The sequence below is a fragment of the Dreissena polymorpha genome, chromosome 12, assembly GCF_020536995.1.
Source record: "Dreissena polymorpha isolate Duluth1 chromosome 12, UMN_Dpol_1.0, whole genome shotgun sequence".
NCBI lineage: Eukaryota > Metazoa > Mollusca > Bivalvia > Myida > Dreissenidae > Dreissena > Dreissena polymorpha.
Genome location: NC_068366.1, coordinates 71,069,674 through 71,088,895, shown reverse-complemented (window position 1 = coordinate 71,088,895; position 19,222 = coordinate 71,069,674). Strand labels below are relative to the sequence as shown.

Sequence of the window (19,222 nt, the reverse complement as noted above, 5' to 3'; positions counted from 1 at the left end):
CTCATGCAGTGTCTGGGATGACACTTCACACTCATGCAGTGTCTGGGATGACACTTCACACTCATGCAGTGTCTGGGATGGCACTTCCCACTCATGCTGTGTCTGGGATGACACTTCACACTCATGCAGTGTCTGGGATGACACTTCACACTCATGCAGTGTCTGGGATGACACTTCACACTCATGCAGTGTCTGGGATGGCACTTCACACTCATGCATTATGCTCAATTTTCCCAGAAAGCAGCTCAAAGTCATTAACTATAACAAGGTTATGATGACAAAAGTACAAAATAAAACTAATTCAAAAATAGTCATTTCCCTTTAGATTTATTCAAGAAAATTTGGATTAAAAACTTCTTTATAGAACCATATCATACAAATAAAAAATCAAAAACAATATCAGACATTGAAATACACATTTTTTGGCTATTATAACCAAAGCATAACACAAAATACTTCTGAAATATTTTTGTTCTAGATGTGAAGACATCAAGCTGGCCTAAATATCATAAGATAGAAATGTCACAAAATGTGAACTTGCCTTGTACACAATTTTGGTCAAGATAAGAATTTTTATCAAGCACTCCATTATTCACCATTTGGTGCATGTACTTGTTTTCAGCAGGAGCATTTAAAGGACCATTTTATTATAAGACAAAAGAACACATTACTTAAACTCTACAAGTCAGTTGTGTTGCCTGACCAAGAAAAACAAAAGAATGATGAGAGAAATAAATGTAAAAAAAACATGTTGTACCTTCACATTGTTCCAACTTGAGAGCCTCGTAATATCAAAATGGGTTGCTTCTGACAAGTCTGTGCTTTCATGAAGTCTGGTAAGGAGCTATACCTATTTAGACAACAAAACCTTTCTTGATTTCAACGCAGACAGGGTTGCTACTTACAAGACTGTGCATGCGCAGACTGGTCTGGACCTATGCTTTTACCACATGCATTAAGACCCATTTTTTGTATGTCATGTATTTCACCTTCCTCAAGTGTCAGATTGATTGCAAAAAAAATGTCTTCACAAACTTAAGGAGATCTAAGGTTTTGCAATAGCCCTGGGTTGCTCACAAAAATAGTAATACACTATAATGTACGTTTGTTTTGTAAAAAGTTAAGAGCATCAATAAAGGTATGGTAAAACCAAATATTTGAGCAAATAAAAATTACCTGACTGAATTATATAGCAATTATTTGAGCATATCAAAATTACCTGACTGAATTATATAGCAATTAATTGAGCATATCAAAATTATCTGACTGAATTAAAGGAGGCAGTGAAATAAAAATACTCTATTTTGATTTCAGATGAAAAGACTAGCATTTTCCATATCAAAATGAATTATAGGCTACAAATTTGTTGAACATACAAAGTAATATATAATAGATTGTTGAACATACAAAGTAATATATAATAGATGATTAAGTGTAAGAGTGAGTATACATCAAATAGCACCATTTTGACATTGATTAAAATGTAAACGATCTAAATCATAATAGCAACAACAATTAACAAGAAACCTTTAATACGAAACAATTGTCACATAAATGATTGAATTATAATACAGCACGCCATTATACTTGAAATGCATGTAAAACTTCACGGGCTTAGTAAGTAGTGAATAAAAAAAAGATATATTTATACCCTTGGAAATAAACACTGTGCTCTCTGGCCTTAAACATAATATCTCAATGTGTTTTTAGACTGCACCGGCTTATCTGGAACGACAATTTATGCCAATACATTAAGCCTGGTTTTCCCACTCACAAGCCCTGACACATATACAATCAAGTATTATGTGACACTATTTTTACTATCATTTTTTAAGGAAAAGAGCAGAATCTTCCCTGAAGTATTCAGCAGAATTCAATACAAATAACAGAAACACATGTACATCAAGGAAAGGTGTATATAACACAGTCCTAATTTATGAGTCACATCATGCCAAAATGGGGATTATGCAATGTGCAACAAGAAATGTGTTTGTCAAAAACACTATGTCCCCTTCTGCGCCGCATTGACTTTTTTTTTTTACCTTGAAGGATGACCTTGACCATCCACCACTCAAATGTGCAGCTCCATGAGATACACATGCATGCCAAATATGAAGTTGCTATCTTCAATATTGCAAAAGTTATGGTAAATGTTAAAGTTTGACCAAACCAACAGACCAACAGACGGCAAAAACAATATGTCCCCCACTAAAGTGGTGGGGGACATAAAAAGTGCAGCCTGCATAATTATACAGTCTGGTCAGAAACTACGCTTATCCCTGTAGTTACAACAAGCCTTGAATGTCTTACAGGCAGAGAGGATAGTGCCTCACCTGACTGAGGGGATTCATTTTCATATGATACCACTGAAACCAGCTAAACAAATTAATTGCACACATGTGAAATGATCAGGGATCCTTGACTAGTCATGACTAACCAACCCTCAGTTTTGTACCATTTTTTGGTTAGAAAATTTATAACATTATTTTAAATTTTGTAACCCCTTGTTGCCAAATAAATTCATTAACAAACTTAATTTTCAAAGAAATCCATTAAAACAAGCAGAAAATGCCTTCTAAACCCTTTAATATTGTTCCTGCACGCATTTTACATCAATTATTTATGTTTGGAAAACAAATTGGTTCATGCTACCCACAGAGTCTGAGACTGAAGAATAAATGTTTGGTAGATATTTCCAAAAAAATATTTAAGAAACAAAACTTTACAAAATAGTGGCAAGTTTGTTTTAATTAAATGATCTTTGGAGTGTTTTGCAGACAGTGGCCAAACTCGGTTCTTAATCAACCTACAGCCCTCAACATAGGATAATATACGAGCCCAGAAATGACTTGGACTGATAATAGGGTTGTCTAGATAAGGCTGGATCTATAAGCATACAGTCAGAAATACATAATTGTAAACCTAACATTATAATGCAAACTATTGCATAAATTAGAAAAAAGACCCGAGGTAATTTAAAAATTGTCAATTGGAAGAAGTTTCATACAGAATTTAAAATATACCACATTAAAAAACCATGTCAGTCATGCTTTACAATCGATTGAAATGTTCCAGAGACTCTAAGAACATTTAACTGTTTTAGATGGATTAGGTCACACATTGATAATATATGCTTAGCTGAGCCAAAAGGAAACACATTGTATTTATTCATGAAAATGAATAATGGTAAACATAACTGTAAATGAAACTAAAAACAAAAACAAAACTTTTAAAATTATTGCGTATATAATCAATATAACAAGAAACAAACAAGGGCTGTTTGTAAAACATGCATGCCCCCCATATGGGCTGTCGGTTGTAGTGGCAGCCTTTGTGTGAATACGTTTTTTGTCACTGTGACCTTGACCATTGACCTAGTGACCTTTAAATCAATGTACCTATGAAGTTTCATGATTATAGGCCTAATAATTCTTGAGTTTATCATCAGGAAACCATTTTACTGTTTCGAGTCACTGTGACCTTGACCTTTGACCTAGTGACCTGAAAATTAATAGGGGTCATCTGCCAGTCATGATCAATGTACCTATGAAGTTTCATGATCCTAGGCGTAATCATTCTTGAGTTATCATCCGGAAACCATTTTACTGTTTCAAGTCACTATGACCTTGACCTTTGACCTAGTGACCTGAAAATCAATAGGGGTCATCTGCCAGTCATGATCAATGTACCTATGAAGTTTCATGATCCTAGGCCTAAGTGTTCTTGAGTTATCATCCGGAAACCATCTGGTGGACGGAAGGACCGACATGTGCAAAACAATATACCCCCTCTTCTTCGAAGGGGCATAATAAAGCAAATAAAACAATAAAATATATGTAATAAAATAAATGCTCTTAAACTAACGCTAATTCTAATATTAACTAATTATGTAACATGAAACTAAATAGAACACAACAAATACATGTATCAAACATCCATCAAACTCAATTGTTATAATTACGCAGGCCAGAATGAACCAAAGTAATGGCATCGAGTTTCAAAAACGGGCAAAAACCTTACTTATACAAAACACCACCAATAATGGTGAGAATTAATTTTCAGACAGCATAGTATTATCCAATCATTTTAAAGTACTTGTGGTTATGATTTTGTATTTAGTCATTTCTTTCAATGAATAAGTATTTTATTATCAGCAGAAAATACCATTAAGTATGCTTTATTGCTCTTAGAAAATATTAACTTTTTGTAAGTGAAATGCCCTTCTGTTTATTTAAACAAGAGGGCCAAGATGGCCCTAGTTTGCTTACCTTTTTGAACTCAACCAACATATCATTAAGACAAACATTTTGACAAAGTTACATGAAGATTGGGCATGTCAATGTATCTTCTACAGTATTTACAAGGTTTTTCTTTTTTTTGACCTAGTGACCTAGTTTTTGACCCAGCATGACCAAGTTTCGAACTCGATCAAGGTATCATTGGGACAAATCGTCTGACCAAGTTTCAAGAAGATCGGACAAGAAATGTTGCCTGTAGAGTGTATACAAGGTTTCTCTATAGTCAAATACGGAAAACTGCCCCGCCCACTGGCGGCCATGTTTTATTACGGACCAGAACCACTTTTGAACTCAACCAACATATCATTAAGACAAACATTTTGACAAAGTTACATGAAGAATGGGCATGAAATGTGACTTATACAGTGTTTACAAGGTTTTTCTTTTTTTGACCTAATGACCTAGTTTTTGACCCAGCATGACCCAGTTTCGAACTTGATTGAGGTATCATTAGGACAAATCTTCTGACCAAAATTCATGAAGATCGGACAAGAAAAGTGGCCTCTAGAGTGTTTACAAGGTTTCTCTATAGCCAAATAAGGAAAACTGCCCCCCCCCCCCCACTCTGGCGGCCATGTCTTTTAACGGACCAGAACCACTTGTGAACTCAACCAACATATCATTAAGACAAACATTTCACAAATTTACATGAAGATTGGGCATGAAATGTGACTTCCAAAGTGTTTACAAGGTTTTCCTTTTTTTGACCTAGTGACCTAGTTTTGACCCAGCATGACCCAGTTTCAAACTCGATTGATATATCATTGGGACAAATCTTCTGACGAAGTTTCATGAAGATCAGACAAGAAATGTGGCCTCTGGAGTATTTACAAACCAAATGTGGACGACGGACAGACGGACATACGACGGACAAAGACCGATCACAAAAGCTCACCTGAGCAATCAGGTGAGCTTAAAATGCAAAAGCCAGCAACTGGAGTCTGTGAGAAATAAAAATACATGTGCACACACATAAACATTCAAATGTAAGGATAACAAGAGACATGTTTGTCAGAAACACAATGCCCCCTATTGCGCCGCTTTGAAGCCATATAATTGAACTTTGACCTTGAAGGATGACCTTGACCTTTCACCACTCAAAATGTGCAGCTCCATGAGATATACATGCATGCCAAATATCAAGTTGCTATCTTCAATAATGCAAAAAATATGACCAAGGTTAAAGTTTTGACGCCGCTTTGAAGTCACATATTTGACCTTTGACCTTAAAGCATAACCTTTGCCCTGACCTTTCACCACTCAAAACGTGCAGCTCCATGAGGTACACATGCATGCCAAATATCAAGTTGCTATCTTCAATATTGCAAAAGTTATTTAATATTGCAAAATTTTAACCAAGGTTAAAGTTTTCCACACAATGACAGACACACAGACAGGCCAAAAACAATATACCCCTGATCATTCGATCCAGAGGCATAACAAGATATGATAAAACTCTAACAAAAGTGAAAGTTATAGGGAAAAAAAAATACAATGATCTTTGACCTTTGACCTTGAGGGTTCACCTTTCACCACTAAAAATGTGCAGCTGCACGAGAAGTAAGTAAGAGATTGAATGGAGAAATTAAATATTTTTTTTTATTTTGACTTTTGACCTTGAAGGATGACCTTGACCTTTCACCACTCAAAATGTGCAGCTCCACGAGATACACATGCATGCCAAATATGAAGTTGCTGTGTTCAATATTTAAAAAGTTATGATAAAACTTTAACAAAGGTTTAAGTTTTATGAAAGAAAAATACAATGATATTTGACCTTTGATCTTGAAGGATGACCTTGACCTTTCACCACTCAAAATGTGCAGCTCCACGAGATACACATGCATGCCAAATATGAAGTTGCTGTGTTCAATATTTAAAAAGTTATGATAAAACTTTAACGAAGGTTAAAGTTTTAGGAAAGAAAAATAGAATATTTGACCTTTGACCTTGAAGGATGACCTTGACTTTTCAACACTCAAAATCAGCAGCTACATGAGATACACATGCATGGTAAATATCAAGTTGGTATGTTCAATATTGCAAAAGTTATCAAACTTTAACGAAGGCTCAAGTTTTGGGACAGAATGACAGACAGACAGGACAAAAACAATATACCCCCAATCTATTGATCCTGGGGCATAAAAACATGATTCTGATGGTTAGCGGATGTATGGCAGAACTATATACAAAACGCTATATTTATATTCATCATCAAACAAACCAGGCGACCGTTTCAATAAACATCATAGTACACTTTAACAATACGATACAATTTTCGAAGATGCATAATTAGTCCATATCATATGATTACAAATTTTCAGTACTTAATTACATTAGCATCTCAAGCGCCATATTAGTTGACGAGCATGGCGAGCTAGTTCGTCTACTTATTAAGATTATAAAATTCTCTGGTACGTTAAAATTGTCGTACGATCGTTTATGAAATGGCCCCCTGGCAGGTTTGTTAAATTTGTATGACAACATTAATCTTCCAAAAAGAATGTTTCACATAGACACGACATTTGTCAGAAATTCAATATGGATGATGCAAACTTTTGAAAAGACAGCGTTTGTCAGAGTGCCAACAGTTAAAGATTGATAGACAATCCAGAGGAGTTCTAACAAAATCCCATATGAGTGAGCGAACAAATTCAACACAAATAAAATAAATGCATCTACACATGTATGCTTACACACATGATTCTAAAAGCATGAAGATATATTGATGCAACAATTATCTACAGGCAGAAAATAAGCACACCAAAATAATACCAATAATTAATGATTGGGTGTATTGGTTTCAGGGCTTACCAAATATAATGAATAGGAATGCATATGGAAAAACACACTTTGCAATTAAGGAAATGTAAACAAATTGAAGATTTGTAATTGCACTCAATGGATAAGGGCACCCTTCTGCATTATGTGCTCAAGCAAAAAAAAGAAAAACAAGAGGGCCATGATGGCCCTGAATCGCTCACCTGACTCATTAAGATCAGATGAAAACTATGACCTCTATTGTCTACACAATGTTTTTCTATGATTTGACCTAGTGACCTAGTTCCTGACTCTAGATGACCCAAATACAATCCCAATCCAGATTTCATCAAGATAAACATTCTGACCACAGTTCATAAATATTGGATGAAAACTGTGACCTCTATTGTCAACACAAGTTTTTTTTATTTATTTGACCTAGATTTTTACCCCAGATGACCCAAATACAATCCCACCCAGATTTCATCAAGAATTCTGACCAAATTTCATAAAGGTTGGATGAAAACTGTGATCTCTAATGTCTACACAAGGTTTTTCTATTATTTGACCTAGTGACCTAGTTTTTGACCCCAGATGACCCAAATAAAATCCCAACCCAGATTTCATCAAGATAAACATTCTGACCAAATTTCATAAAGATTGGATGAAAACTGTGACCTCTATTGTCTACAGAAGGTTGTTCTATTATTTGACCTAGTGACCTTGTTTTTGACCCCAGATGACCCAAATACAATCCCAAACCGGATTTCATCAAGATAAACATTTTGACCAAATTTCATCAAGATTGGATGCAAACTGTGACCTCTACTGTCTACACAAACAAATTGTTGACGGACGGACGCACGGACACACGCAGGCACGCACAACGGACGCCGGACATCACACGATCACATAAGCTCACTGTGTCACTTCATGACAGGTGACCTAAAAATATGTGTCGGAGATAAACATGAACAGTTGTGGTTAAAATCCCATAGAAACAAGGGCTGTTTGTAAAACATGCATGCCCCCCTATATGGGCTATAAGTTGTAGTAGCAGCCATTGTGTGAATACGTTTTTTGTCACTGTGAATGGTGGTGGTGGTGGTGGTGTAGAAGTAGTAGTAGCAGTAGTAGTAGTAGTAGTAGTAGTAGTAGTAGTAGTAGTAGTAGTAGTAGTAGTAGTAATAGTAGTTGTAGTAGTAGTAGTAGTAGTAGTAGTAGTAGTAGTAGTAGTAGTAGTAGTAGTAGAAGTAGTAGTAGTAGTAGTAGTAGAAGTAGTAGTAGAAGTAGTAGTAGTAGAAGTAGTAGTAGTAGTAGTGGTAGTAGTAGTAGTAGTAGTAGTAGTAGTAGTGGTAAAAGTAGTAGTAGTAGTGGCAGTAGTAGTAGAAGTAGTAATAGTAGACGTGGTGGTGGTGGTGGTGGTAGTAGTACTAGTAGTAGTAGTACTAGTAGTAGTAGTAGTAGTAGTAGTAGTAGTAGTAGTAGTAGTAGTAGTAGTAGTAGTAGTAGTAGTGGTAGTAGTAGTAGAAGTAGTAGTAGTAGTAGTAGTAGTAGTAGAAGTAGTAGTAGTAGTAGTAGTAGTAGTAGTAGTAGTAGTAGCAGTAGCAGTAGCAGCATTACAAGACCAATACTTAAGAATGATCAAATGGGAAAAGGTAACATAGCACCAGCAGTAAATATGGGGCTCATTTACAGGTCAGATTTGGAATCTCTGCTGTAAAATGAGATTTTGAATGAATTAAAGGGAGGCAAATCTGTAATAAAAAGAACATGCATAAACCGTAGTTGTTTCCCTTGTTTGAACCATGCTAAATCCTTACAAGTTTGGAAAGAATTGGATGAAAAATTTGGACTTTATTGCATAAACACCATTTTCTCAATTCAAGGAGAGGTAATTCTGTACTTCATGGACCAATAATGCTCATTTTTTGTACGGTTCGTGTCCTCATTGATATAAAGACACTGTGCAAATTTGGAAAGGATCGGACAAAAAATGTGGAAGATTTTTGAAAGTTTTCACAAAATAGGCAAAAACGAATAAACATGCAAAGTTCAACGAGCTCCTGCGGCCATGTTTTTTGACGAATCAAATTTCTTTGAACAACTTTTTCAGGGGAGCCCTCAAAGGTCATCCCTGTGAAATTTTTTGAAAATCTGATGAGCGGTTTCTGACAAGAAGATTTTTTAAGGTTTTTACCATATATGGTCATGGCGGCCATCTTGGTTATGTGATCAAATTTTTTTTAACAATTCTTTTGTCCCATGACCTAGGGATGCTCCACATGAAATTTAGTTGAAATTGGCTCAATGGTTTAGTAGAAGAAGATGTTTACAAATTGTTTAAGGACAGACGGCCGGACGCTGAGTGATCACAATAGCTCACCTCGAGCTATCGCTCAGGTGAGCTATAAACTATTTATGTACATGAACATAAATATTTGTAATGGTAACGAGAATTGTAAATGAAACTAATAATGAAAGAAAATACAACACATTATGTATTATGAAAATAATGTGACAATAATAGAACAAAAAAGAAATACATTTATAAACACTAATACTAATGGAAACTAAGTATGTGACATAACACCTCACAACACTAGGAAACCAATAATTCTTTTTAACACAGGAGCTTATTGGTCTCTGGAATTTACCCAATTTTAGGTAAAGAAATGCATACAGTACAAATGAAATAGCAATAAAGAACATAAAAAGTACACTTATATCTAGTTCTAACACAGATAATATGATATAATTATAGTAAAATAAAGTAATATGATAATAAAACGAGAGGGCCAGATGGCCCTACATGGCTCACCCGAGTTTGATGATCAAGGCTTTGCAGTAGAAGAGAAATTTTAAGCAAGACTATGAACAAAGTTTTATCCCATATTGCCTATTTTTAACTCCAGGGGGATGATTAAATTACTCATTGAAAATAATAACATGAAGAAAAGTTTCCTCAATTTTTTTTATGATGGACGACAGAAAAGGCGATAAAAAAACCACCAAGCACAGGTTAACATACCCTTTATATTTGTAGTTATTTGTTAATGCAGTTGAGATTTTTTAATTCAGAACTACTTCACACAGCAGTAAATACAATGAGTTACACTAGATGCCAGTCAAAAAAATGTCAAACATGTTTTAAGATGTTTGTTATTATTTAATTTGCCTTTTATAACTGCTTTAATGTAAAGGACATTATAATCAAAGACTACGGCCAAAAATGCCAAACTAGGACCTTAAATGGAATTCCAAGTTTCAGAAAAATTATTATTATACTTCAATTATATATGACCTCTCAGAGTGACAACGACATGAGAGCTAGAGATAAATTTAAGTTGACTTTGACCTTTAATGTGACTGCAAGTCTTTCATAAGATATGTGACATGTAAGGTGATCATTGCAGTATTTCTAAACGGTCCTAGATTTGTATGAGACCTTGACATTTGAGTGAAGCAATTTAATTCTAACTATTTTAGGAATGATGAAGTTACAAAAATGTCAAGCTGAATTTTAACTTACCTGTGTGACCTTGATGTAAGTGATGGACACAGGTCTTGCGTTTATAAATATTGATTATTTTAGGAAAGTTATTTTAGTTAGCCTGAAGAATTATGATGTTATAATACAAAAAGAAAAGAAAGTTTAGATAACAAGAGCTGTCAGAGGACAGCGCGCTCGACTATTGGAGTGCTTGCTCGACTATTGGAGTGCTTGACAGTATAACGTAAGCCATCATGGTGAAATTGTTCATATTCAATAATTTATTAGACGATCTTTCAAAAATAACAAAAGGAAAAAAAAAAAAAATTGTTTGGGGGGGGGGGGGTTGAGGGGGGGTATAATGTGGGGTGTTGGCATTTATTAGACGATCTTTCAAAAATAAAAAAAGGAAAAAAAAAATTATTATTTTTTTTTTTTTAGGGGGGGGGGGGGGTAGTGGGGGGGGGGGGTAGGGGGGTGAGAGGGGGGTATAATCTGGGGTGTGGTCATTTATTAGATGATGTTTAAAAAAAAATGGGGGGGGGGTTGGGGGGGGGGAAAGGGATTCTGGATTCTGGGTAGGGGCGTGGGGTATTGTTTTGGTTGAATCCATTGTGGTATTCAGGTAAGTGTTGTTTTGTCAACGTAATAATAAAATGTGATCATAAATAAAGAAGTTATGGCAATTTAAGCAAAATGTTCAATTATCTAAGTATAAAAGGGGCCATAATTATGTCAAAATGCTTGATACAGTGGTCTGCTCTTGTTTATAGGTTGGGGTCATGTTGGTAAACAAGTATGCAAAATATAAAAGCAATATGTCAAAGGATATAGGAAATATTTGGGGTAGTACGCAAACTTTAACATTGATTAATCAATAATATGCATATTCTAAGTATAAAAGGGGCAATAATTCTGTCAAAATGCTTGATACAGTTGTCTGCTCTTGTTTATAGGTTGGGGTCATGCTGGTAAACAAGTATGCAAAATATGAAATCAATATGTCAAGGGACATTGAAAATATTCGGGGTAATACGCAAACTTTAACATTTGCTGCATATTCTTAGTGGAAAAGGGGCCATAATTATGAAAAAATGCTTGATAGAGTTGTCTGCTCTTGTTTATAGGTTGGGGTTTTGTTGGTAAACAAGTATACAAAATATGAAAGCAATATGTCAAGGGACAAAGAAAATAATTGGGGTAGTACGAAAACTTTAACATTTGCACACTAACGCCGACGCCGGGGTGAGTAGGATAGCTCCACTATATATATTTTATATATAATAGTCGAGCTAAAACAGTGCTGACAAGAAGTATAATTATCATATTTTACTCTCCCACTTTGAGAGAGATTGACCTTAAAGGTCAGCTAGGTGACAACATTCTTTTATCCACCGCCACAGTTGTTCCCTTAATATGCCCGTTGTTTTTTAAAGGCGTATTAAAAAGCATCAAAAGAGTTATTGCATCATTAAAATTTGTTCATATTTAAAACAACAGAATGTTACAGACTATGCCATTTAAGTTGTTTAAGCAGGCAGTGTTTTGATTATTTACAATGGAGGCTATTGAATGAGACCTAGTACAACACAAATAATGAGGCTAATTTAGACACACAATAAAGATAATTTGAGGTATGCAGATATTGAGCAATAAACCTTTGAAGTCTGATTGGAAGAATGTACATGTATATGAATGCCCTATTTTTCTCTTTACCTCTTTCTGTATTGCCTGGCACAATCAACTACTGTAACAGTTAAAATGGCAAAAAACAAACACTCATAACACTAACAAGGGCTGTTTGTAAAACATGCATGATCCCCCATATGGGCTGTCAGTTGTAGTGGCAGCCATTGTGTGAATACGTTTTTTGTCACTGTGACCTTGACCTTTGACCTAGTGACCTGAAAATCAATAGGGGTCATCTGTGAGTCAGGATCAATGTACCTATGAAGTTTCATGATCCTAGGCGTAAGCCTTCTTGAGTTATCATCCGGAAAACATTTTACTGTGTCGAGACACAATGACCTTGACCTTTGACCTTGTGACCTGAAAATCAATAGGGGTCATCTGCAAGTCATGATCTATGTACCTATGAAGTTTCATGATCCTAGGCGTAAGCTTTCTTGAGTTATCATCCGGAAACCACTTTACTGTGTCAAGTCAACGTGACCTTGACCTTTGACCTAGTGACCTGAAAATCAATAGGGATCATCTGCGAGTCATGATCAATGTACCTATGAAGTTTCATGATCCTAGGCGTAAGTGTTCTTGAGTTATCATCCGGAAACCATCATACTGGTTTGAGTCACTGTGACCTTGACCTTTGACCTAGCGACCTGAAAATCAATAGGGGTCATCTGCGAGTCATGATCAATGTACCTATGAAGATTTATGATCCTAGGCGCAAGCGTTCTTGTGTTATCATCCGGACACCATTTTTCTGTTTAGAGTCACCGTGACCTTGACCTTTGACCTAGTGACCTGAAAATCAATAGGGGTCATCTGCAAGTAATGATCAATGTACCTATGAAGTTTCATGATCCTAGGCGTAAGCGTTCTTGAGTTATCATCCGGAAACCATTTTACTGTTTCGAGTCACTGTGACCTTGACCTTTGACCTAGTGACCTGAAAATCAATAGGGGTCATCTGCGAGTCATGATGAATGTACTTATGAAGTTTCATGATCCTAGGCGTAAGCGTTCTTGAGTTATCATCCGGAAACCATTCGGTGGACGGACCGAACGACGGACCTTACCGACAGACCGACATGTGCAAAACAATATACCCCCTCTTCTTCGAAGGGAGGCACAAAAAGCCATCGAATGAAGCTATTAAGTATTGATGTTCTAGTGAGACATCGACCTTTTACACAGATGTATGCTTGCATTTGAAACTGAATTAATGTAATATTGGAAAATGGGGCACATCAGCAATTGTATGTAATCAACAGAAAATAATTTATAGGATGTCATTATGTGTATTGGATTGACCCTTAATTTTCCAAATGACTTCAAAAATATATCAAAGATTATATTGGCAAACCATCATGGGAGCTATGGGATACGAGAGGTTCTTCCAAGCATAGCTGTACTGAAAAGACTGGAAATACTTTATATATTTGATACTTGATAAATTGTCTTTGTCAGACAAGACTTTGTCACGAAATTACACTCTGCAGTAACATGAAAATATTTAAAGAAAATAAAAAGTTACTGCGCAAAAAATATATAATGACAGACAAACACAATAGTAATTGTGTTAATTGAATGTAAATCATTCAGTCATGTAACATTGTGGTGGAAAAACAACATATTTATTAATATATATTTTGAGTTAGCTGATCATTAGTTACTTGAAAATCTTCAACATATCAAATATCAAAATCTGTTAAATTTTAACAAATAATTCTAAACACATGTGGTGAAAAGTATCAATGAATGATGAATGTAAAAACCTGATGATTTTGATTTATGTCTGTAGCCTGTAAAAATGCTAGACATTATTAGATATCAAATTTTGCTATGAACCAGACTAGAGAACCAGCTAAAACAGAAAAAAATATTACATGAGGTTGGAATAAGACATCAATCTTGGAATAAATATTTGTTAAAAAATGTATCATATGTAGTTTTATCTCTTGTATGTCTTAATTTTGACAAATTAAAGGTAAAGTAGACACTTGCATATACAAATTGCATCATAGAAATTTATTTTGCTTCAAAACTGTTTGTTATATTGGATTTTTTTTTAATATTGTAAAAAACAATGACAAAGTGCTCATGCATGCACAAAATATAGTCCGAACGATAAAACATACCATTATTATTAATGAAAGTCATGGAAAAGAGGTTATGATAATAAAATACATAACCACACATGAAATCAACAGTTTAGTTCGAGGAAATCACCAAAATAATGCCTATTCTCAGTTTGATGTCTTATTCCAATTCACAAAATACAGCGTTCAATAAAGTTCGGGCAGAAACATCAATGTATACATGTTTGAACACATAAGAAATTGCACATTTTAGGTCAATCAAATCATACCCTCAGGCTGGCTTACTTCAGCACTAAACAGAAAATAACTGTTTAAGCTATATTAATGGCTTGTATTTGAAATGTGTGGTGAATGTGATTTGTTAAAAGATTGTCCAATCTTGGTATTTGGAATTTGCTAGGACAGAGAAAAGGGCTTTGAAATAAAGATTATTTGAATTAAACATCTCTATGTCTATAAGTATGATAGTTTTCAAGACTGGAATGCCTTGTTCATCAATTTGTTATTTACCTTACTACACAATAAGATAGGATAAGAAACATATAAAGATTTTGATTTAAAGTGTAATTAAATGATAAAACGGCTTCCACTAGCCCTTAACACTAAATAATATTTAAAGATTTTAGGGACATATGCATACATTTGTTTATTACATTTCTACACAATGTGATACTGAACGCTTTAAATATCTATCTGTACAACAAGTCTTATTTAATTGCATTTAATTTTTATAAATTTAAATAAAATTTCGTTAAATTACTGTGGAATCACTAATTTTGAAGGTAACATTTTCAGGCTCCAGCTATTGTGCGAATTTATGAGTACCCTTAATATTTACCAATGTCACATCTGTAAAAGGCATAGGTTTGTGTTTGTGAGATTCTTAAACACATTTATTGTCATGATTTGTAAGAATATTTTTTTAAATAAAAATTGTTACTACATTGGATATCTATCTATTCACAAAAAAACTGTATGCATACAGAACTCAATACTGTAAGGTTTGTATTAGCGAATGAATCTGATAACCTTCACACTACAAAGTAGCATACATTACAATTGTGAGCACTAATAATACGGTCTATTTAGAACGTGGCTTTAGATCCCCTGCCAATTAATAGCCTATTCCAGTACTGACAAGTGCATGCATTTATTGAAATAAAACAAGCGGTCATAATGGGACATTCCACTGTTGTTTTACCGGATATGGTATTACATCAAATCCCCCCCGCAGCTAAAACACTTGGAATATATCCCAAATGAAATTATGTGTACTTTGTAACCCTGAAATACAAGTAATTCCAAAGTATTCAATGTGATAAAATTACATGTGTGCATGTTAACCTAAAAAATATTTGGTCAACAATTTTTACTGTGAAAGCAAGTTAGCAAGTCTTGCCTCACTCAAATGAATAAACAAACTTATGAAATTAAAATGCAAGAAAGCATTATTGTCTGTAACAATTGACTAGAAAATAGAAACAAAAGTAAACATGCAAAAATTCACACTCCTAAGTAGAAATATGTTAAATTTTTCATGAGGATTTTCTGAATCTGTAGCGAAGGATGTAAATGTCAGATAGAAAATCACAGTTTATTGGAGAAACCACGACCAACCCCTCTTACTCCAAGGCTGAGATGAGAGTTAACCAATGAGGATGTTAGGCTACTTTCATTTCCATCACAGTCCAGCCTATGAGTACACATGGCCGGCACTAATGGAACAGGACTGTGACATGAATCTTCGCCATTTACGAGCCCTGGCAGTTTCTGGCACACACCAAGCACTGTAAGGTCACATCCCTTGGTGAATCTGGTATTCTTGCTATCATCCTTACAAAGTACAAGATTTTTGAAACCGCGACCAACTCCCATTGCCTTGTTTTCGCGCCCGGATTCCCCAAATGGAATGATTGCTTTATTGGCACTTTGTACGGTATTTGCCACTTTTGCACTAAACTGACAACTTGCATAGGCTGGACTACTGCTAATTTGCATCCCTCGACCCACAATCTGAAGACCTCGATCTGAAGACTGCACTGAGACAGTACTTCTACCTCTGCCTTTATCTGAAATATACATGGATGTAAATTATAAATTAAATCATCTTATCTACTTATGGTGTAATATAACTGCATTCCTATATGCAGAAAATTGCTGATTCAAACTTTTCAATTTTAATTTCTATATGGAAATATTTTTGAATGTCCCAGTGCCATGGAAATAGTAGTGTTGCAAGTTTACAAGACCATGCCGTCAATAATCATCTTAAGACAGTCAAGGGATCTTTCTTTCTGCACCACTCACTGACAATAAAGCTCCCTAAGTCTCTGACATTTCCAACTACAATGAAAAACATCACTTACCAACTAACTTTTGCACAACATATTTATATGCTACGATGATTCATAACATGTCAAACATATTTTGATTTTGTTACAAAGTAGGCAGGCAAAAACAAGCACTTGAAATAAAGGAAACTTACTCTTTTCTATGTAGAGTTGCTGATTGAATTCATGTGGCCTCTGAGGATGATTATCAGGCAGGAACTTTCGTCGATTGCCAGCCTGTCTTCCTGAGACACGGGATTGGCTGAAATTGTGTGAGGCCATAACACAGTCTGACGGGTATGAGTGTTTCACTGAAACGTGGCTAGTTGGGCTGAAGGAGTCAGACTCTATTCCAGAATCAGCAAAATGATTTCCTTTAGTTGAATCATCAGATCTTGATGAATAAGAACTATGAAATTGCGAGTGTGATGAATAAGATCTATGAAATTGCGAGTCTGATGAATCAGATCTTTGAAATTGTGAGTCTGATGAATCAGATCTTTGAAATTGTGAGTCTGATGAATCAGATCTTTGAAATTGTGAGTCTGATGAATTGGATCTATGAAATTGTGAGTCTGTTGAATCTGATCTTTGTAATTTTGAGCCAGAGTTTGATGAGCTATATGTGATATTTTGCATTTGAGATTTCACCTTCTCAATACCTATATGTTCTGTCTTTACTGCATCATATTCAACATGAGCACCAAAACTTTCTTTTTGTTGTCTTTTCTGAATTGAGTCTGGGACTGCTAGCATACTTCGAGGTGACACATGGAAATCCAATATGGCAGGATCATCGGAAATAAGATCATCGGAGTTACTGGTCCCAACGTTTGGAACAGGAATGCTAGTCACGCCACTACAAGATTTGTATCCATCATTAAGTTTTCCATTCAATGACAAGCAGTTTCGTGGCTTACTCAAAGTGTCTTGTGATGAAAACTTATTTACACACTGTTTTTCTTCATTTAAATAATTGACACCTTGAGAAGACAGGCAACTAACAACTTCTGAAACAGAATTAATAAGTTGTCGATCACTTTCAGGTGGTTCTTCGTTTTGAATTTCACTGCTAGGCAGTGATTCAGTAATTCTTTTCAGCAAAACCTCTTGATTTAACTCTTCTCCTCTATCAGCAAGAGCTTTGCTAAAATATTTGACACTCTGACTTTTAACAAAAGACATCCCTGAATCAGAAATCATGTCCTTGAGATGATACTGACTTTTGTTGTCATAGTTACTAGTAGCGCTCTTATAAGCATAAGGTTCATCCAACATGGATGACATAAGGTTCCTGTTAGAAGACATTTTTGGTTGCTCTGATTCTTCATTCTCAAGTAAAGACAGCTGTGATTGATTATCTTCTTTTAACGAGTGTTCACAACCTGTATCTGACAGGTTATCTTCTTCTAAAACATATTCACAACCTGTTTCTGAGATTTTATCCTCTTTGAACAAGGTTTTTTCACCACCTGCAGCAGACATGTCATCCCCTTTCAACAAGTTTTCCACATCTGTATACTTGGATATACGTGTCAGAAGTGAACCGAGTGCAGTCAGATATTCGGCACTCAGTGAGTTCCCGAATTCTTCCCTAAAACCCATCTGGACAGATCTGAAAAGGTAAAATCATACTGATACCATTAAACCGTCGAGCTTTCTCTTCTTGTAGTGTTTTTATACCTGAAATATTCCACAATATTTGGCCCCATTCCCCACCTTTTAAAATATATATTCTCCACCCCCATTACCATTATCAAGTGAAAAAAGAAAAATTCTTATGCTCATTCAAAGTGCTAGGTAACACGCAATTCAAAGTCATTGTAATCTTACTTTATACAAAGGACAACATAAAATTCAGGATCAAGTTGAGGAAAAATAATTTCAGCTTTTGTAAGCATATTTTTCCAGACAAATCTGCAAATAAACTCACTTTCCAGTGTTTATTGGGGGAATAAGGGCCCTTTGGATTGAAACAAGAGCTGTCAGAGGACAGCGCTCGACTATTCGAGTGCTTGACAGTATAACAAACATGTAAGCCATCATGGAGAGGGGGGGGGGGGTATAATGTGGGTGTGTGGTCATTTAATAGATGATCTTACAAAAATATGGAGAAAAAAAAATTGGGGGGGGGGGGGATTCTGGGGTGGGGCATTGGGGATTGGTTTGGGTGGAGTGCATTGTGGTATGTCAGGTAAGTGTTGTTTTGTCAAAGTATGAATCAAATGTGATCATAAATAAAGAAGTTATGGCAATTTAAGCAAAATGTTAAATTATATAAGTACAAAAGAGGCCATAATTCTGTAAAAATGCTTGATACAGTTGTCTGCTCTTGTTTATAGATTGGGATCATGTTGGTAAAGAAGTATGCAAAATATGAAAGCAATATGTCAAAGGACAGAGACAATATTTGAGGTGGTACGCAAACTTTAACAAAGATTTATCAAATTTATCAATAATATGCATATTCTAAGTATAAAAGGGGCAATAATTCTGTCAAAATGCTTGAAACAGTTGTCTGCTCTTGTTTATAGGTTGGGGTCATGTTTGTAAAGAAGT

The 19,222-nt window shown here is 35.2% G+C and overlaps 1 protein-coding gene and 1 long non-coding RNA gene across 2 annotated transcripts in view; both read right to left on the bottom strand.

The window, feature by feature from the left end:
• Positions 1 to 308: 308 nt before the first annotated feature.
• Positions 309 to 10,812, bottom strand: LOC127853886 (uncharacterized). Its single transcript, XR_008036783.1, has 2 exons — positions 6,102 to 10,812; positions 309 to 5,933 (listed from the first exon to the last, which is right to left on the bottom strand). It is a non-coding gene; the product is annotated as an uncharacterized LOC127853886 (long non-coding RNA).
• Positions 10,813 to 11,117: 305 nt separating this feature from the next.
• Positions 11,118 to 19,222, bottom strand: part of LOC127853878 (dentin sialophosphoprotein-like) — a 49,100-nt gene continuing 40,995 nt past the window's right edge. Inside the window, exons 7-8 of the mRNA XM_052388678.1 lie at positions 16,819 to 18,278; positions 11,118 to 16,402 (exon numbers count right to left, since the gene is read on the bottom strand). Coding sequence (XP_052244638.1) covers positions 15,921 to 16,402; positions 16,819 to 18,278 — 1,942 coding nt within the window. The 3' untranslated portion in view covers positions 11,118 to 15,920. The remainder of the gene's footprint in view (positions 16,403 to 16,818; positions 18,279 to 19,222) is intronic.